General features: G+C 43.8%; 1 protein-coding gene across 2 annotated transcripts; it reads right to left on the reverse strand.

Annotated features, from left to right (window-relative positions):
• Nucleotides 1-1,226: 1,226 nt before the first annotated feature.
• LOC111834091 (T-cell differentiation antigen CD6-like) lies at nucleotides 1,227-13,580 on the reverse strand. 2 transcript variants are annotated; one of them, XM_023793015.2, is made up of 14 exons: nucleotides 13,386-13,579; nucleotides 9,793-9,870; nucleotides 8,347-8,631; nucleotides 7,943-8,257; nucleotides 7,242-7,553; nucleotides 5,522-5,587; nucleotides 5,031-5,171; nucleotides 4,798-4,914; nucleotides 4,546-4,656; nucleotides 3,640-3,714; nucleotides 3,395-3,460; nucleotides 3,247-3,300; nucleotides 2,949-3,035; nucleotides 1,227-2,213 (listed from the first exon to the last, which is right to left on the reverse strand). In XM_023793015.2, the coding sequence occupies exons 1-14, from the start codon at nucleotides 13,435-13,437 to the stop codon at nucleotides 2,128-2,130; spliced, it is 1,845 nt and encodes a 614-aa protein (XP_023648783.1). In that variant the 5' UTR covers nucleotides 13,438-13,579; the 3' UTR covers nucleotides 1,227-2,127. The 2 variants fall into 2 exon arrangements, with proteins under 2 accessions (XP_023648783.1, XP_023648784.1); XM_023793016.2 differs by lacking the exon at nucleotides 3,640-3,714 and having other exon boundaries at nucleotides 13,386-13,580.
• Nucleotides 13,581-15,170: the final 1,590 nt, after the last annotated feature.

A 15,170-nucleotide genomic window follows, 5' to 3' on the forward strand; every position in this document is an offset into this window, starting at 1 on the left:
CACACATTTTGTTAAGGGACTGACGTGTGTGAGTCTTGCTATCATAAGCAAGCGTGTGCAGACACCATTTTGGCACCTTCTCAATTTAAATCCAGAGTTTGGACAAACATATTGCAGTAATACCATTAATATTTGTGCACCTTGTTCCTGACACCCCCATTTAGATGCCCCCAAACCTGCAGCTATGCGTGCAAGTCAACAACCCTCCAGACAACTTTAAACAATAGCTCTGTAAAGGCTTTATAATATAAAAAATTTTTTGTTAATATGCCAGGGAAACAGAATTTCCTCTGAAATGGTTTATTACTAAAACTGTAAACGCCATTTCCTCCGGGATCAATAAAGTTTTTCTGATTTTCTGAACAGTTGCAGTAACTAGTAAATATTGATTAGCTTTATGGAGAACTGGAGGAATAGTCTATTTCTGAGAGAAATTTCCTCCCAACTTTCAGAAAAAAGGTTTCAGTCCTGGAAAAGTTTTGTTCTCCAAGGTACAAACAACATTAATGTACACCCAAGGGTGCAAAAATGTTCCTCAGAGTCCATTTCTGTACCTTAAAAAGGTACATTTGTCTGCAGCTAGAATACAGTTGGCACACCCTTGAGGGTGCAGCACCAGTCACGAGTAATTGTACCCTCACAGCGTGGAGCAGCTCAGTAATCATGTCGTAGGTCTCGCCTGAAGCACATGGCATTCAGGCGGCACCCTCTGATGTGTGTGACATCAGCTACCGGCTTCCCCTTGCCACACAGCTTCACTGAGGCATAGCGTGCTCGCTGGAGTGTGACGTCAGAGGGATACCACACCTGCAGGCGTCCAGCTAACAGTAGGTGTCGCTGTATGGCATCACAAGGGAGAGGAACGCGGCAGTCTACTTAACCATCCAGTACAACACTGGGACCCACTGGTGTTGTCTGCAACCTCTTGGTCTCGACTATGGGCACCTAAAGAGGCACAGTGGGGGCCGTTGAGGGTGCTGTATACTAAGAAAAATAGTCAATTTCTTTGTATATATACATATATAATACCATATGTACTTTATGTTCTTCTGGCGCCATTGGAACTTTCCACTATGGATCAGCAGGTCTTAAAAGTAAGAAAAAACTAATACTGCATAAAAGTTTTTTACTAATTGTTATCGGTATATAAGCACTGATGTGTCTCAGTTGCACTGCGTTACAGCTTGGGTTCAAGGTATTGACAGCCAGTAATAGAAGAAAAGTGATCAAGTTGTGATCAAATTTTTAATGAAAGACAATGGAAGAAGAACATGAACAAGCATTGACACAGAACATTTAACATTTGACCCTGAGCATTTGTAAGTCTCATTAAAACCTCAGTATGCCAGTGGAAGTGCCATTACTGAAAGCGCTGGCTTGGTGCACTAGAGAAAGGCAAAAAAAAATTAAACCAAAAAGCTCTGAATACTCAAAAAAGACCAGCCAGCCTTGTTTGTGTCACATCTGCTGAACGACCACAAGTCAGCCAGGAAGCGTTCTGAAGCTGCGGTTACTACTGGCAGCAGTGCATTTTGTTTCATGTATTATATCTAGATTTCCTGCTTGCTGTTAACGGCTGGCATGTTACATTTCTCATAACTGCGTCGCAGGTAGCTTTGGCGGCTGCTGGGTTTCTGCGCAGCCTTTTATTTGTTGTTTTGTACAAACCGTCGCCCAGATTTGGAATATAAATGAGCTCAGCTTTCACCTCAGGCCAACATGACAGACTCCCCTAACCTCAAAGCCACACTCGCAGCAAGCTAAGGATATCTTCACGGTGGATCTTTCAACACGTCCATCCTCCGGAATAATGGTGATAAGGGTCAGTGTGCAAACGAACATTATAATAACTCTCAGACTGTGTCCCTCGGTAAAGTTGAGCACCTTTACATGTATAAGAAAACTGTGCTGTACATCACTGAATCATGGAGAATCCATTAGGAAAAAAATCATTCAGGCTGATATTATGACCCCAATTTGCACCTCTTTTTCATTGTACATTCTAAAACAATAAGCATCTCGTAAATCTGTCAAATGTGTAACGAGTGGTGAGGCACATCAAAGAAATGCTTGAATGGGAACAACTGTCACCAGGTGGTGCTGGGGGAGGGGCAGGTGCAGTTCCTCTTAGTGCCAGTAGTTGGCGATGTCATCATAATCACTCCCACTAGGTGTGCTCCCATAGTGTCCCTCAGAATGCAAGCTGGACTCTCCTACAGGCGAAAACAGTGAGATAAATGCAAGTGGAAGGAAAAACACCCTTTAAAAATATACAGAACTCATAGTGATGGAATAGAAGCTTTGAAACCCGCAGTGGGTGGAATTAACGTAAAGAATCGCCAGTTATGCTGCCAGTCACTGTATAGCCTATGCTGACAGCTACTGCTCACTGGATTTCCTATCAGGTTAAAACAGGCTGTGTTTGACAGCACATGACAGCCCTACCCACTGCCAGTTTAAAAGTCCTCATTTTTCACATCACTAGTTGTCATCCAGTTGTCATGAGTTCAGCTGTATTGCCCCTGGACCATAAGATACAAGAAATCACAAGTGTCTGGGAACAGTAAATGTGTGAACTTTCTGCAGGTAGGGGGGTTTTCTCCTGAACAAAACATGAACTCAAAAGCAAAGTGTTATTTCCGTCCCAGATCTGCAGTGCAAACTGTCTGTGATCGTACAACGTTTCTTCAATGCAGGTTAAATCCACTTCAAATGCAACGTCTACCCTGAGTGAGGATAAGCCTATAAGCGAGAAGGCTTTAGGTTCTTCATTTCACTTATAACTTCCTGTTTACATAAAACTTTTTATTTTAAGTTCAAACTTTTTGCTAATTTTAAGCTGCAGTAGTATGAAGTTGCACTGGACACTGTGACATTAATATGGTGAATCCCGGGAGCGCACATGTACTGTATCTAGCTGGAAGAGAAAGGTGTAGGAGAGCTGTTACCTTTGAGCGCCAGGCCGCTGTAGCCATTCTGGCTAACTGCACTCTGCTCCGGGACGGTATCCACCAGCAATGGACAGCTGGTGTTGTCTTTAGTAGAAATGAGGGAAGTTAGCAAGCAGCATTACTAACCACAAATCATGTGTCGATTCAGTGGATAAAGAAGCTTGTTAGCGAACAACAAAAGTATTGGTTGCCATGAACAACGGCCTTCTTGATATATTTGGAAGTGGTGTGAAACTCTTGGTTTCGCGATAATTTAAGGTGATGTTTTGTGGGGTGAGCAGGTTTCAGTCCCTACCTGTGTTCACATAGCATTCCCCGGAAGAAGTGCTGGATGAATCAAATGAGTCTTCTGCAAGAGAGTGACACATTGGCCTGTCACATTTCTGGCACTTTCTTTGTGTCTGGCTAGCTGAAATAGCTGAGATATTGAAGAAGCCCCTCACCACTTGGGGTGACATTCTGGTCAACAGCTTGGGGGTAGCTTTCTTCTGCCGTTATATCATGCTGATCTGTTTTTTGGGTTTGGGAGATTTTGAAAGAAAATATCAAATAAAGCATTTAGAAACATACTGAGTGAATAGCTATCAGATACCCTGCTGCAGATCAGATGCTTTATATTTGACAAAACATAGAGGTCTCCTGTCTTTTTTTCTGCTTTTCCCATCCACTTCAAAAGAGGCAGCCTCACCTGTTTCTGGAAGACAGTACAGAGCATCGGGATTCATGGTGGGATTGCTGCTGTCTTCTCTATTGCGAAGGGAGTCTGATAGGCAGAAATTGAAGATGTGGTCTTTGTACCACAGCTCCCCGCCAGATAGTCCACATATTTGCTCCCTCTCAACTCCGTACCGACCCACAGACAGTCCACGTTTTTGCTCCCTGCCAAGCAGTCCACACTTTTGCTCCCTCCCAACTTTGTACCCGCCCACAGACGGTCCGTATTTTTGGACAGTCTGCGGGTCCCCGAGGACCGGGTTGGGAAACACTGCTGTAGCGCCTCATACAGTGCCCTCCCCAATTATTGGCACCCCTTGCAAAAAGCAGAAGCACATGTCCAAATCAACATATAAGTGGTTAGCTGACCACAGAATCAAGCTTCTGCCATGGTCATCTCAGTCCCCTGACCTGAACCCCACTGAAAACCTGTGGGCTGAGCTGAAGAGGAGAGCTCACAAGAGAGGGCCTAGGACCCTGGATGATCTGGAGAGACTCTGTACAGAGGAATGGTCTCAGATGCCCTGCTCTGTGTTCTCCAACCTTATAAAATGTTATAGGAGAAGACTCAGTGCTGTTATACTGGCAAAGGGAGGTTGTACAAAGTATTAAAAGCAGGGGTGCCAATAATGTGTGTCACATGTGTTATTGTTGGAAATAATTATTTCTTGATGAAGGATTTGTTTTTCTTTGAATAAATTTATTTAAGTGAAAGGTTGGATTTTTCTCATTTTTTCAGTGTGAGATGAAGCTGCTTCACCAAAAGGTGGATTTTTTTTCTAACCCTTTTTACAAATTTTTACAAGGGGTGCCAATAATTGTGGAGGGCGCTGTATAGCATTGTTAAGCAATGAGATGTGGGAAGTAGACCAGATCCTACTCTGGAAGGTGGAAAGAGCTGCCCGGCCGCTGGGGTCCTGGTACTCATAGTCTGGCTCCAGGGAGGAATCCACGCTGCTTTGGTGGAGCACAGTCATGCAAACAGGTGGAGCTGAAAATGACAGTGATAAATGCACTTAAAGAGGATGGACCAGTGTGTTCAGCTGTTCACATGTTTTATTTGACAGGGCGCAGAGAGCATTTGAGGTTGTAAGCTGTGGGTGTAACGCAGGATGAGGGACAGGCCACAGACCGTCATATTCCGAGGGGTCACTGGCTATCCTGAGGACGTCCAGGGTGCCCCTGTACTCATTGGGCTGAGCGTTGGCATGTGCCTGGGGTTTGACGATCCCCTGCTGAACCGCGAAAGCTGTGGAGATGAGGGAAGGAGGACTTCTCAAGGTAAAGTCATGGCCAAGGTGCATGTTTAGGAAGTGAAGCAGAAGCACCAGTAGATAACATCTTGGTTTTTCACGCTGCACTTACTGTATTTCCACCGACACCAGCAGCACAGCACCAAGTTGACCAGGAGCACCAGCATCAGAACCAGCGACAGAGCCAAGCAGCCCCACAGCGGCGGGGACAGAGCGAGGAACAACCCGCCTGGCTCTGGTGTCGACGTCGGACCTGGGGGGGTTGAAGCGAAAAGTGGCGGCAGCTCAGTGTGTGGGGGTCAGGGTGATTATCATTAATGAGAACTAAAACAAAGAAAACTATAAATATTGCTTCAGAAACTGAAATAAAATAAAAGCAAACGTCAAATGCTTTCCGTTACAATCCTTTGTAATGCTATTTTGTTAATGACAGCATTAGTACATCATGGGCCCTGTGTATTCATGCAGGATTCATGCAGGATTCTACTAAAACATAAAATGGCTGTACAGCTTTCAGTCTATCCATAAAAATAAAATGATCAAAATCTAAACTGAAACTAAATGAAACGTTGAAATCTACACTATAGCAGCATTGGGGCAAACCTGTGCTCCAGGACAGAGGAGTGAAGATCGTCGCTGGTGTTGCATCAGGGATAAGGCCGAGGGACCCTGCAAGGCAGAGCAAATCTCATCAGGTTACCATCATGTGGGAGGTCAGATTAAACCGAACCAAACACAAAACGAAACAGGAAGAGGCCCTAGCGGGAGTATTTTGCGGTGCAGTTCCTTACAATCACACAGGACAACAAAAAGAATTTTTTTTTTAATCATCAGAGACCAAAACACATTTTCCCAAATCAGTTTGTCACGCTGATTCCATATCTGTTTTCAGTTTTTTTCTGTCACGTCAACTTTTTGATTTACGAATAATGCTAGTTAATACCGCAATTGCAAGTATTGTGTACTAAAACAAAAGCATCACTGTAGTATAGGGTAAAATATCTTCAGAGCAAAATCAAATAAACAGACAGTGGGCATAAAGGACTTGAAAAGTGTTTGTTAACCACCATTGTTTCTTCAAAAACGCTTTGAGTTTGATTTTGTTGTGTACACCATGTCTGGATTGTCGCGGTACAGCATCCAGCAGTAGTCGGGCATCATGCTTTCACTGTAACCAGCTGCACCTTCCCCGTACTCCTCATCACCTTCTACAGAATCAAGACCATCATGTGGTGGTACAGGAAAAGGCAATGAATCTCCACGAGGAACGGGCCTGATTGCAGAATCTAGACTGGGATATACAATTTGTGCTTAGTTTTAGCTGAGAATCCACTTGTATTTGTGCTGCAAAACTTGAGATGGTCTCTTGGTTCTCTCCACACCATCGGAATTCCAAATGGCATTGCTGCCTTTCGCCGATTTAGCCAGTCACGCAGACCATTTGAACAACTGGTACAGATGACATGTAGAGCCCAAGATTTATCCTGGTCTCCAAGTGGACAGCCAAAGTATAATTTGTATGTGTTCTTAAGATCTGCAGTGATTGGGCGACGTTGTGAATGAACCAAACACATAACAGAAACTGTGTGGATGATTAATACAATTCCTAGGCATGATAACAACTGAAAGCCAACACAGTTGATGCTGTCTGTCACTGCCACCTTCGATTTCCAGGACGATGACCCAGAATTCAAACTCGTGAACAATTCAAGAAATAATAAAAAAATTTGTCGAGAAGCTTATGTCAGCAAAACGAAACCTGAGGCACAACTATCTATGTTTCCCGCCAAACTTGTATACAGAAGACATGCGCATGCGCACTAGGTCAAATTAATTATACTCAAATCGCAACTAGACAAGTATCATTAAAACATAAATCAATATCTAGTCACCTAGAGAACGGTGATGCTGTCTATAAGATAAAAAACACAGATAACTGTTGTAATGCACTTAGGCAGGCTACATGTACATAATATCATACTACATATAGCTTCATCACAAAAACTTGGAGTGTTAGAGAAAAAATAAACACTGATTTGAAATCAGCATGAAAAATACTACAAACCCCACATAAAATTACCTCTGATGAAAATGACCTGTTAACCTGTGTTATTAATTGATTTACAATTAGTTACAGTTAATTAATGACTAATTTATTAGATTGTGCTGCAATAAATCAACGCTGCTGGTAAGTAACTTACATTTGTCAAAGTGACACTAAGGCCCAGCAGAAGATTAGGAATATGAACAGCTCATGTACACACAGAAGGGAAAGGGAACATTAAGAAGCAGATGGAGAAATTAATGGGGTTAAGACTCGCACCGTTACAGATGAGCATGGCCGCTTTTGAGTCCTTGCATAGGAAGTGGTGGTTGATGATCTCTCTGCATTGCCACAGATTTGTGTGTTGCCTTTTGCAGAAGAAGTACCAGTGCGTGTCGTTGCTGTGCGGGAGGTGGTGGTCGAACGCCGTGAACTGCTCAGGTGGGCCGCAGCCCAGCATGGAGCACACCATGCCGGCCTCCTGCTTTGCCCAGCTGTTGTCGCATACCGTGCCCCAGCTGCCGTTGCGGTGGATCTCCACCCTGCCAGAGCAGCGGTCCAGGCCGCCCGTGAGTCGCACCGCTCTCATCTCTGCGGTTTACATAGGGATGGAGCCATGAAACGAATTCCAGCGTGAACTTTTCCAAACATAATTATTATTTACTACTAAGCTGCACACATTTGCATCTGTACTCCCAGCCGTGTAGATGGGTCGCGGTGACACAGAAGCCTCTCCCAGCAAGGGCTCGAGGCACAGATACTAGAAACACGACGCCAGTATCTCATAGGACGCACACACTTAGAGATCCCAACTCAGCTGCACCAGCTGTGGTAAGAAACTGGGGCACCAGAAGGAAACCCACACGAGCAGCTCAGATATAATATCTAAGATGAAAACAACTTTCATTTTCTTCAAAATATTTTCTGTTACATGGATGTAACAACAGTGATACCCATAATGCATCAGTGCAAGAACATACCTGAGCACACCACCCCGGCATCCTCCTTGTGGCCACAGTCCTGGCTGTGGTGTGAGGCCAGGCAATTCCAGAGACTTCTCTCGGTGCCGGTGCAGTTGACGTCATCGAGGTGGATGGGCCCGCTTCCCGGCTTGAAGAGGCCATCCTGGCCCGTCACGTTCAGCGCGTAGCCACAGCCCAGCTGGGCACACACCACGTGCCCGGCCTGCATGTCCCAGCCGTCGTCACACACCGTGCCCCACTGCCCAGCGCTCCGCAGCTCCACCCTCCCGGTACAGCGGTCCTCGCCACCCGCCAGCCGGACCAGCTGGTGCTCTGAGTGGTCAGAGTTCATCATGTGACACGTCTCTCCGGCTTGGAACCAGATGTGCGTTACATTTGTTTTGCATAAAATTCCATCTCACCACAGATGATTTCTGTGGTCCCGGGGCCGTTTCCCCACGCTGTTTCCAGGGTGCAGTTCCTCAGGCCGTCCTCTGAGTACGTGCAGTTTGTCAGCAGGCTGCTGCCACGAGGGACTGCGCCCTCGCTCACGTTGATCATTCCTCCGCAGCCCAGATCTAAGCAGATTTGCTCTGCTGCTGTCTCCCTGGACGCCAGGGGAAGTGCAACGACGAGCTGTCGCTCACCGTGATAGGCTCCCAGAGTTCCAGAACATTCCCCGGACAACCAAGGGGAGTATAGCGTGGCTGTGGAGGGGGGTGGGACACAGAAGACGTGGAGATGAAAATAAGGCATCGATCGCAATTCTCTTATATTCATTTACATTGCATCTCGGGTACCAATCGGAGGGTTGATAAACAAAGTGGAATGAGTGCATGGCTAAACAGCCCCTCAGGGCAGCAGGACGGTGAATCCGGCACATTGGCAAACAGCTTTATGTGATGGTGGGGGCTAGTTTTCACTCCCAAAGCATGCACTGGCATGCGGTTTAGCAGCGAGGGCGGTGGAGGCCTCGTCTCGCTGCTTTGACGCACTGCACAAGTCAGAGAAGAATAAGCTGCAACATATGGGCTGTGGCCACATCCTGTATGACGCTTTCTCAGCAGAAATGTCTCTGTTATTGTCTGACAAAGGAGGCCCGAGACAAAGGCCAGGATTCAGGATACAGTGCTGAGGCATTTCCAGGGCTGGGGACGCGTGTCGTGAGGGACGAGAGGAATATAAGTTTGCAGTAATACAGCTTCTGATTTACTGCTATGATCCTGAAATTCAACTGATAGCAGAAACCATCCAGTGTTATTTAAACATACCTCACACCTCGGTGGTACAAATTAGCAGCTAATAGATAAAATAAATAAATGTAATAGACTGAATAAAACCAATGATTTTCATTATAATGACTATTTCAATATTAGTCTAAATACTAGAACTCGTGGCCATAAGTGGAAATTAGCAGGAGAACATTTTAAAACAAATTTGAGGAAGAAATCTTCTTTACACAGCGTGTAGTTAGAGTATGGAATAGTCTTCCTGCTAGTGTAGTGGAAGCTAAAACCCTGGGTTCCTTTAAGCCAGAGCTAGATAAGATTTTAACAACTCTGAGCTATTAGTTAAGTTCTCCCCAAACGAGCTTGATGGGCCGAATGGCCTCCTCTCGTTTGTAAATTTCTTATGTTCTTATGTTCTTATGTAGAGACAACAATATTTTTCTTTCTACGGTGTAACTGACTGTAAACAATATTTTTCTTTCTACGGTGTAACTGACTGTTCACTCGTTCTTTCATTATGTTAGTTGCTCAGCCTTGATGAGGTCTGTAAGGGCGCCTTGTGAATGCCGCTCACATTTACTGCCTTTCACAGGGTTTGCTGGTCACTCTGGTCAGGAGCGAGGAAAAGTATCAACTCACTCTGATTGATATGGAGGTCTTGTTTCTGCTGAGGCAGGGAATCATTCTGCCATCCGGAGGTGGACCCGTTTCGAGAAGCTGAGAAGAAAGAAATGAGATTTCATACTCTCTACTTTTTGAGAGTTTTTTTTCCACTGAGTCAACCCCTGTTTTCAGTTTTCAGCCTCAACTATTGTTGAATACCAATGTCACAGAACTTTTTATTTGAAAATAAAAAAAAAAGAAATGATCTGTTTAATAAATATTATTGCTTTAGTCAGAAAGGCAGTTCTTGTATGTAATAATAATCCATGGTAAACTATGATTCATTCTAAATGAAGTTTCATGTTAAAGAAGAATTTTGAAGCTGGTAGAGCTCTGAAGCTTTTACTATAAGAGAGATGCCTGATCTTGCATTTTAGTTTAATTTAATTGTTCAATAAGATGATTGGCTAACAGGAATTCGGTAAGATAGCCACACACACACATTTCTATGGGCAAAATCCTAATCCCAGCACTGACAACCTTAAATCCTACTCAGCCCAAACCTTAACCATAAGTAACCAAACAAAATTTGTTTTTATCACATTGTGGGGACACTCACAGACACAGACACATACACAGATATATATATACATACTGTGTACTGTGTGTGTGTGTGTATACACACACACAGTACTGTGCAAAAGTCTTAGGCAGGCAAAGAAAATGATGTTTAGATTATCCTCGTGTTGGTGTAAACCTATGATATTATGCCTGTCAAAGTGTGTCAGCTTAGCCATTTCAGAACCTCTGCTAAAATCACCCCAGTATTTGCAGTGACCGTCCAGTGCAGCCATGTATTTTTTGACTAGGCCACTAGCACACCTCATACAGCTAGTCAATCAGTCACTGACTTTTTAAACCAATTTATTTAATCATTTAATCAAGCTGTTGGTGAAATTGAACAAAATCATGGAACGGCTGAGGTGCCCCTGAGGAGAGGTTTGGGAACTGAAGCGGCGTTCATCTAGCCGTCCAACTAGATATCAGGAACTTTTTAGAAAACAGAAGAAATTATTACTAGTTTTTATTGTGTTACTCTTAATTTGCAAATGTTCTAATGTTAAATTGTGTTTTTTGTTCTAAGCCAAAGTACACTTGCTACCCAGATAAACAGCTTTAAACATTTCTTTGGACTGCCTAAGACTTTTGCACAGTAATGTATATGGAAAAAAAATTAAGAGACCACTATATAATCTGTATTTTTAAATCCTGGTTTAATCGTGGATCTGCTAGCAGAAAGCTACGCTGAGCAGCAGGTTGCTTCCAGGCTCAAAATTTCTAAGACAGTAATACACAAGAATACGGTGAAGCAGGAGACACTGGGAATGACCAGAAACCAGCCAGGTAGTGGGCAGAAGCGACTTTCTAATGGCAGACAGAATAATGACATTAAGTGACCTTCAAAAGGGATGGGAAACATTAAGTGTAGCTGTGAAGTGGCCTGCTATGACAGTTCATATCAGGCTGCTAGAAGCAGGATTGAAGTCCCATAAAGCAAGGATGAAGCCCTTCTTCAATGAGAAACAGAGAAGAACCAGGCTGCAGATTGTAAGAAACAAAAAAAACTATATATTATTCACAGACGCGCATCCATAATTGAGAAATGAGTGAAACAAAAAATCGTGCTGTGGTCTCTTAATTTTTTCTGTGTGTGTGTGTGTAAAATGAGTGTGTTTCTGTGTAAGACTAATGACTTTCTGTGTAGAAATGGTGACTAAAAATAATAATGGCATTTGTCATGAGAATATCTGTATGCAAAGAAAAAAATTAGGGTATAAGTCATGGAAAACAGAAGGGAGTTAATGACCAGCAGTCTGTGTGAGATCCCTGTAATGGAGGTGCATGTCTTTCAGATGTGACATATTTCAAGATTTTTCATCTTTTTATTTGTTTATTTGAAATATCTTTCTAAGTGAGCCTTACTGGAACAGTATGAGTCATGGAGGAAGCCTTTGTGTAAGGTCCTACGCACACAGTCAGCCTCCACCTCAACTTGTCTATAGGACTGTTGAAGATTGCTTAGGCAAAATTCACAATGCATACAGTATTGTGCAAAAGTCTTAGGCAAAGAAAAATATGTTTAAATGAACTTAGTGTAAAGCTAGGTTATCTGTTAAATTATTGTAGCTTAGCCATTTCAAAACAGATTAACTTAACAAATACACGGAATGGCTTGGTAACCCTTCAAGAGAGGTTTTAGAACCATAGTGGTTCTTCTAGACATCTAACAAGATATTGGAACAGAATAAATTCTTGTTCATTTTATGGTTTTGCTGTTCATTTTCATACATTCTTATGTTAAATTGAAGAGCACATTTCCAAATCTCACTCAGTCCACAAGATACGCTTTCAAGAAAATTTCCCGGTGTCTTGGTGAATTCTGGAAACTTAATAAATGTTCTTCACTGGAATACACAAGAACTGAGTACAGTAAGTTTTGGTTCCCATTCTGTGACATATGATGATTAACCCTAACTTACTCATTGGTAGTCTCATCTCAAACACAACAGAAAATGGACTGACTTTGTTCTGGAAATTTGCTCTTCCATTGTGTTTTTTTTTCTCTAAAATATACTCTTACTCTTACTGGGATGAGGTGAGAATTGTAACAGACAGCTTCATGTCAGATCAACAGCCCTCCAGCTGTAGAATGAGAAGTAAGCAAAACACTTGAGGCTGGCTGTTTGGCCGCGTTAAACCTTAACGACGATGGAAGCAAAGACCTTCAAAAGATGGCATCTCAGACACTTCGCTTACTCATGTGGATCTTCCAGAGCTCCAGCTAAACACATGCCGGCACACTTTACACACGCTAGTGTTTGACTGCAACCATCATCACCGCTGTACAAATGGTGATGGTGAACTCCTTTGGGGGCTAGAAGTGCTCATTTTCTGAAGTAGACAGAACTGCGATGTGAATGTAACGAGTGCTTCAGTATGCAGAAGTTCACTGCTAACGGTGCCCTTGTTTTATTCATGCTCAGCATCAATCAGATAAATGAACTGAAATAAAGTTTTTATTTCTAATATTATATTATATTATATGAAATACCTCTACAACCATGTTCAAGAACAGTTGTTGGAAGACAGATATTATAAAAAGAGCATATCTGCCTGTTTTTATCTCACCAGGTATATAACGTAATAATTATCGTATAATGATTAGCTAATTATCCTTTGTAACTTGATTTTTATGCTAATATTTTTCACTTTATACATATCATTTTAAATAATGTCCATCAACAAAAAACAGTAGTACTTTGCAGTTAATAAATAAATTCATGCATTGTACCGCAATCAATGCAGAATATAGAATTATTTTAAATGACTTTGCCATTATTAACCCTTTTCAAAGAGTATAGATTAACTTTAGCCCAGAATGTGAACTGAGACACTATAAAAATCATGAATGTCAATCTCATACGTCTCCTCTGGGTGCCAGAGGTTTGGAGATCAGGGATGCAGAATCCGTCCATGTGACCGAGGACACGAACGCAGCGACGGTTTGGTCGGGGGCCTGTGGCCCTCGCATGACCCACAAGAAGAAAGCAGTCAGTCACAAACTTTACCTTGACAGAGAGCCAGCGTCTGGAAAAGTGAGAGAAGCGTGAGCAGATCCATGGTGATGCTGAGGAGCAGAAGCAGCAGCTGGTGAGGGACGTTCTGACTCTGTGCGCCTCATCGGAAGAGCTGCAGCCTCCTAACGGCCCTTCTGATCCTCTGGCTGCTTGCCAGCAGGAGTGGTTTCCCCTCGTGTTCAGTGGTTCACCCACCGCACCTTATATTTTTTTCTTCATCACGTGACGACACGAGTCTCATTTTTTCCTCGGCCTCCAACTCATAACAACAACGATGAGAAAAGGCGATGGACCCGCCAAGCCTGCGGGTTTCATGACGGTGACCTGCACACCTGCTGTTTGCAGCTAGTCATCGGTGCTCTGCTTTCGAGAGGCTTTTAACGTGCCGGGCTGCACCTGTACACGGACGAGAGCAGCTGCCTCGTCTGAACATGAGACTTTGTACCTCAGAACTCTCAAGCGACAGGGTTGCATGTCGACTCCTGATTTGTGACATTCTAAGTGTTATAAAACTGTGCCATGACTAATATGCTGGGATTTGTAGACCATGCTGTGCCATTGCTCTACATGGATGAGAATCTGGTGTCAAGCGTACTCATACTCTCAGGTGACAGCACACATCCCTCAGACACCTGCCACCTAGGGGCTCAGGTTGGAATTGCAGCTTACGTTAGCCCCGTGAGCCCCAGCTGAATGCACTGTGATTAAAGGTTGAAGGGATTAAAATTGAGATGGATTTTATATCAAGGGGGAACATTCTGGTGAATTCAGCAGGAACATAATGCGCAGACAAACATAGATATAATGCCAAAGACATAAAGTGCAAACAAAGTAAATGTAGTTGCAAACAGATTTATAAATAGTAAACATTACACAAATAACATGTCCTGTAAATGAATTTTGTGAGACTAAAAATAAAAAAAATGTTTAAATAAATGTTTAAAGCACCGGATTTTAACTGTAAAAAGATAGGGAGTGACAAGTCGGCAGGTTCTGTGGGGTCTGATGGCAGGAGGCAGGAATGATCTTCAGTAGCGTTTTCAAGTTCACTGTAGTGAAATGAGCCATTAGCTAAATGTGCTTGAGAATAGCGCCCCCTGGAGCAGATGGACAGAATTGTTCATCACATTGTCCAATTTTGCCAGCATGCTCTTCTCTGTTACTGCCTCCAGCGGGTCCAGGGTCAGTCCCGTGATGGAGCTGGCCTTCCTGATGAGCCTCTTCTGGTGTTTGACATCACCTGAACTTACATGGCTGCCCCCGCAGGTCACAGCGTAGAAAAGCACGCTGGCCACTCCAGACTGATAAATCATACGCAGCAGCTTGCTACACGTGTTAAAAGTCCTGAGGCTCCTCAGGGTGGAGAATCTACTCTGGCCTTGTGCAGTGCTGCTGAGCCGCCCATCCAGCCCAGTCGGCAGATCAGGTGGAGCCCCATGTACATGTAGCCTTTCGCCACTTCCACTCCCTCCCCCTGGATGGTGCCCGGTCTCAGGGACTGTTTATTACGCTGGAGGTCCACCACTGGCTCCGTTGTCGTGTTGATGTCGAGCTGCTGTAAAATCCTGTACTAGTCCTCTGTACTCATCTCCGTCGCTGATGTATCCTCAGTGGAGTTGTCAGAGAAGAATGCCTGTAGGTGGCAAGAGCTGGTGTTGTACTGGAAGCCCGATGTGTAGAGCGCAAACCGGGGGGGGGGGTGCTTCCCTGAGGTGCCACAGTGCTGCTCACCAACATCTCCGACACAAAGGCCGGGGGCAGCATAGCCTGCTGTCT

The sequence above is a fragment of the Paramormyrops kingsleyae genome, chromosome 23, assembly GCF_048594095.1.
Source record: "Paramormyrops kingsleyae isolate MSU_618 chromosome 23, PKINGS_0.4, whole genome shotgun sequence".
In the NCBI taxonomy this organism is placed as follows: domain Eukaryota; kingdom Metazoa; phylum Chordata; class Actinopteri; order Osteoglossiformes; family Mormyridae; genus Paramormyrops; species Paramormyrops kingsleyae.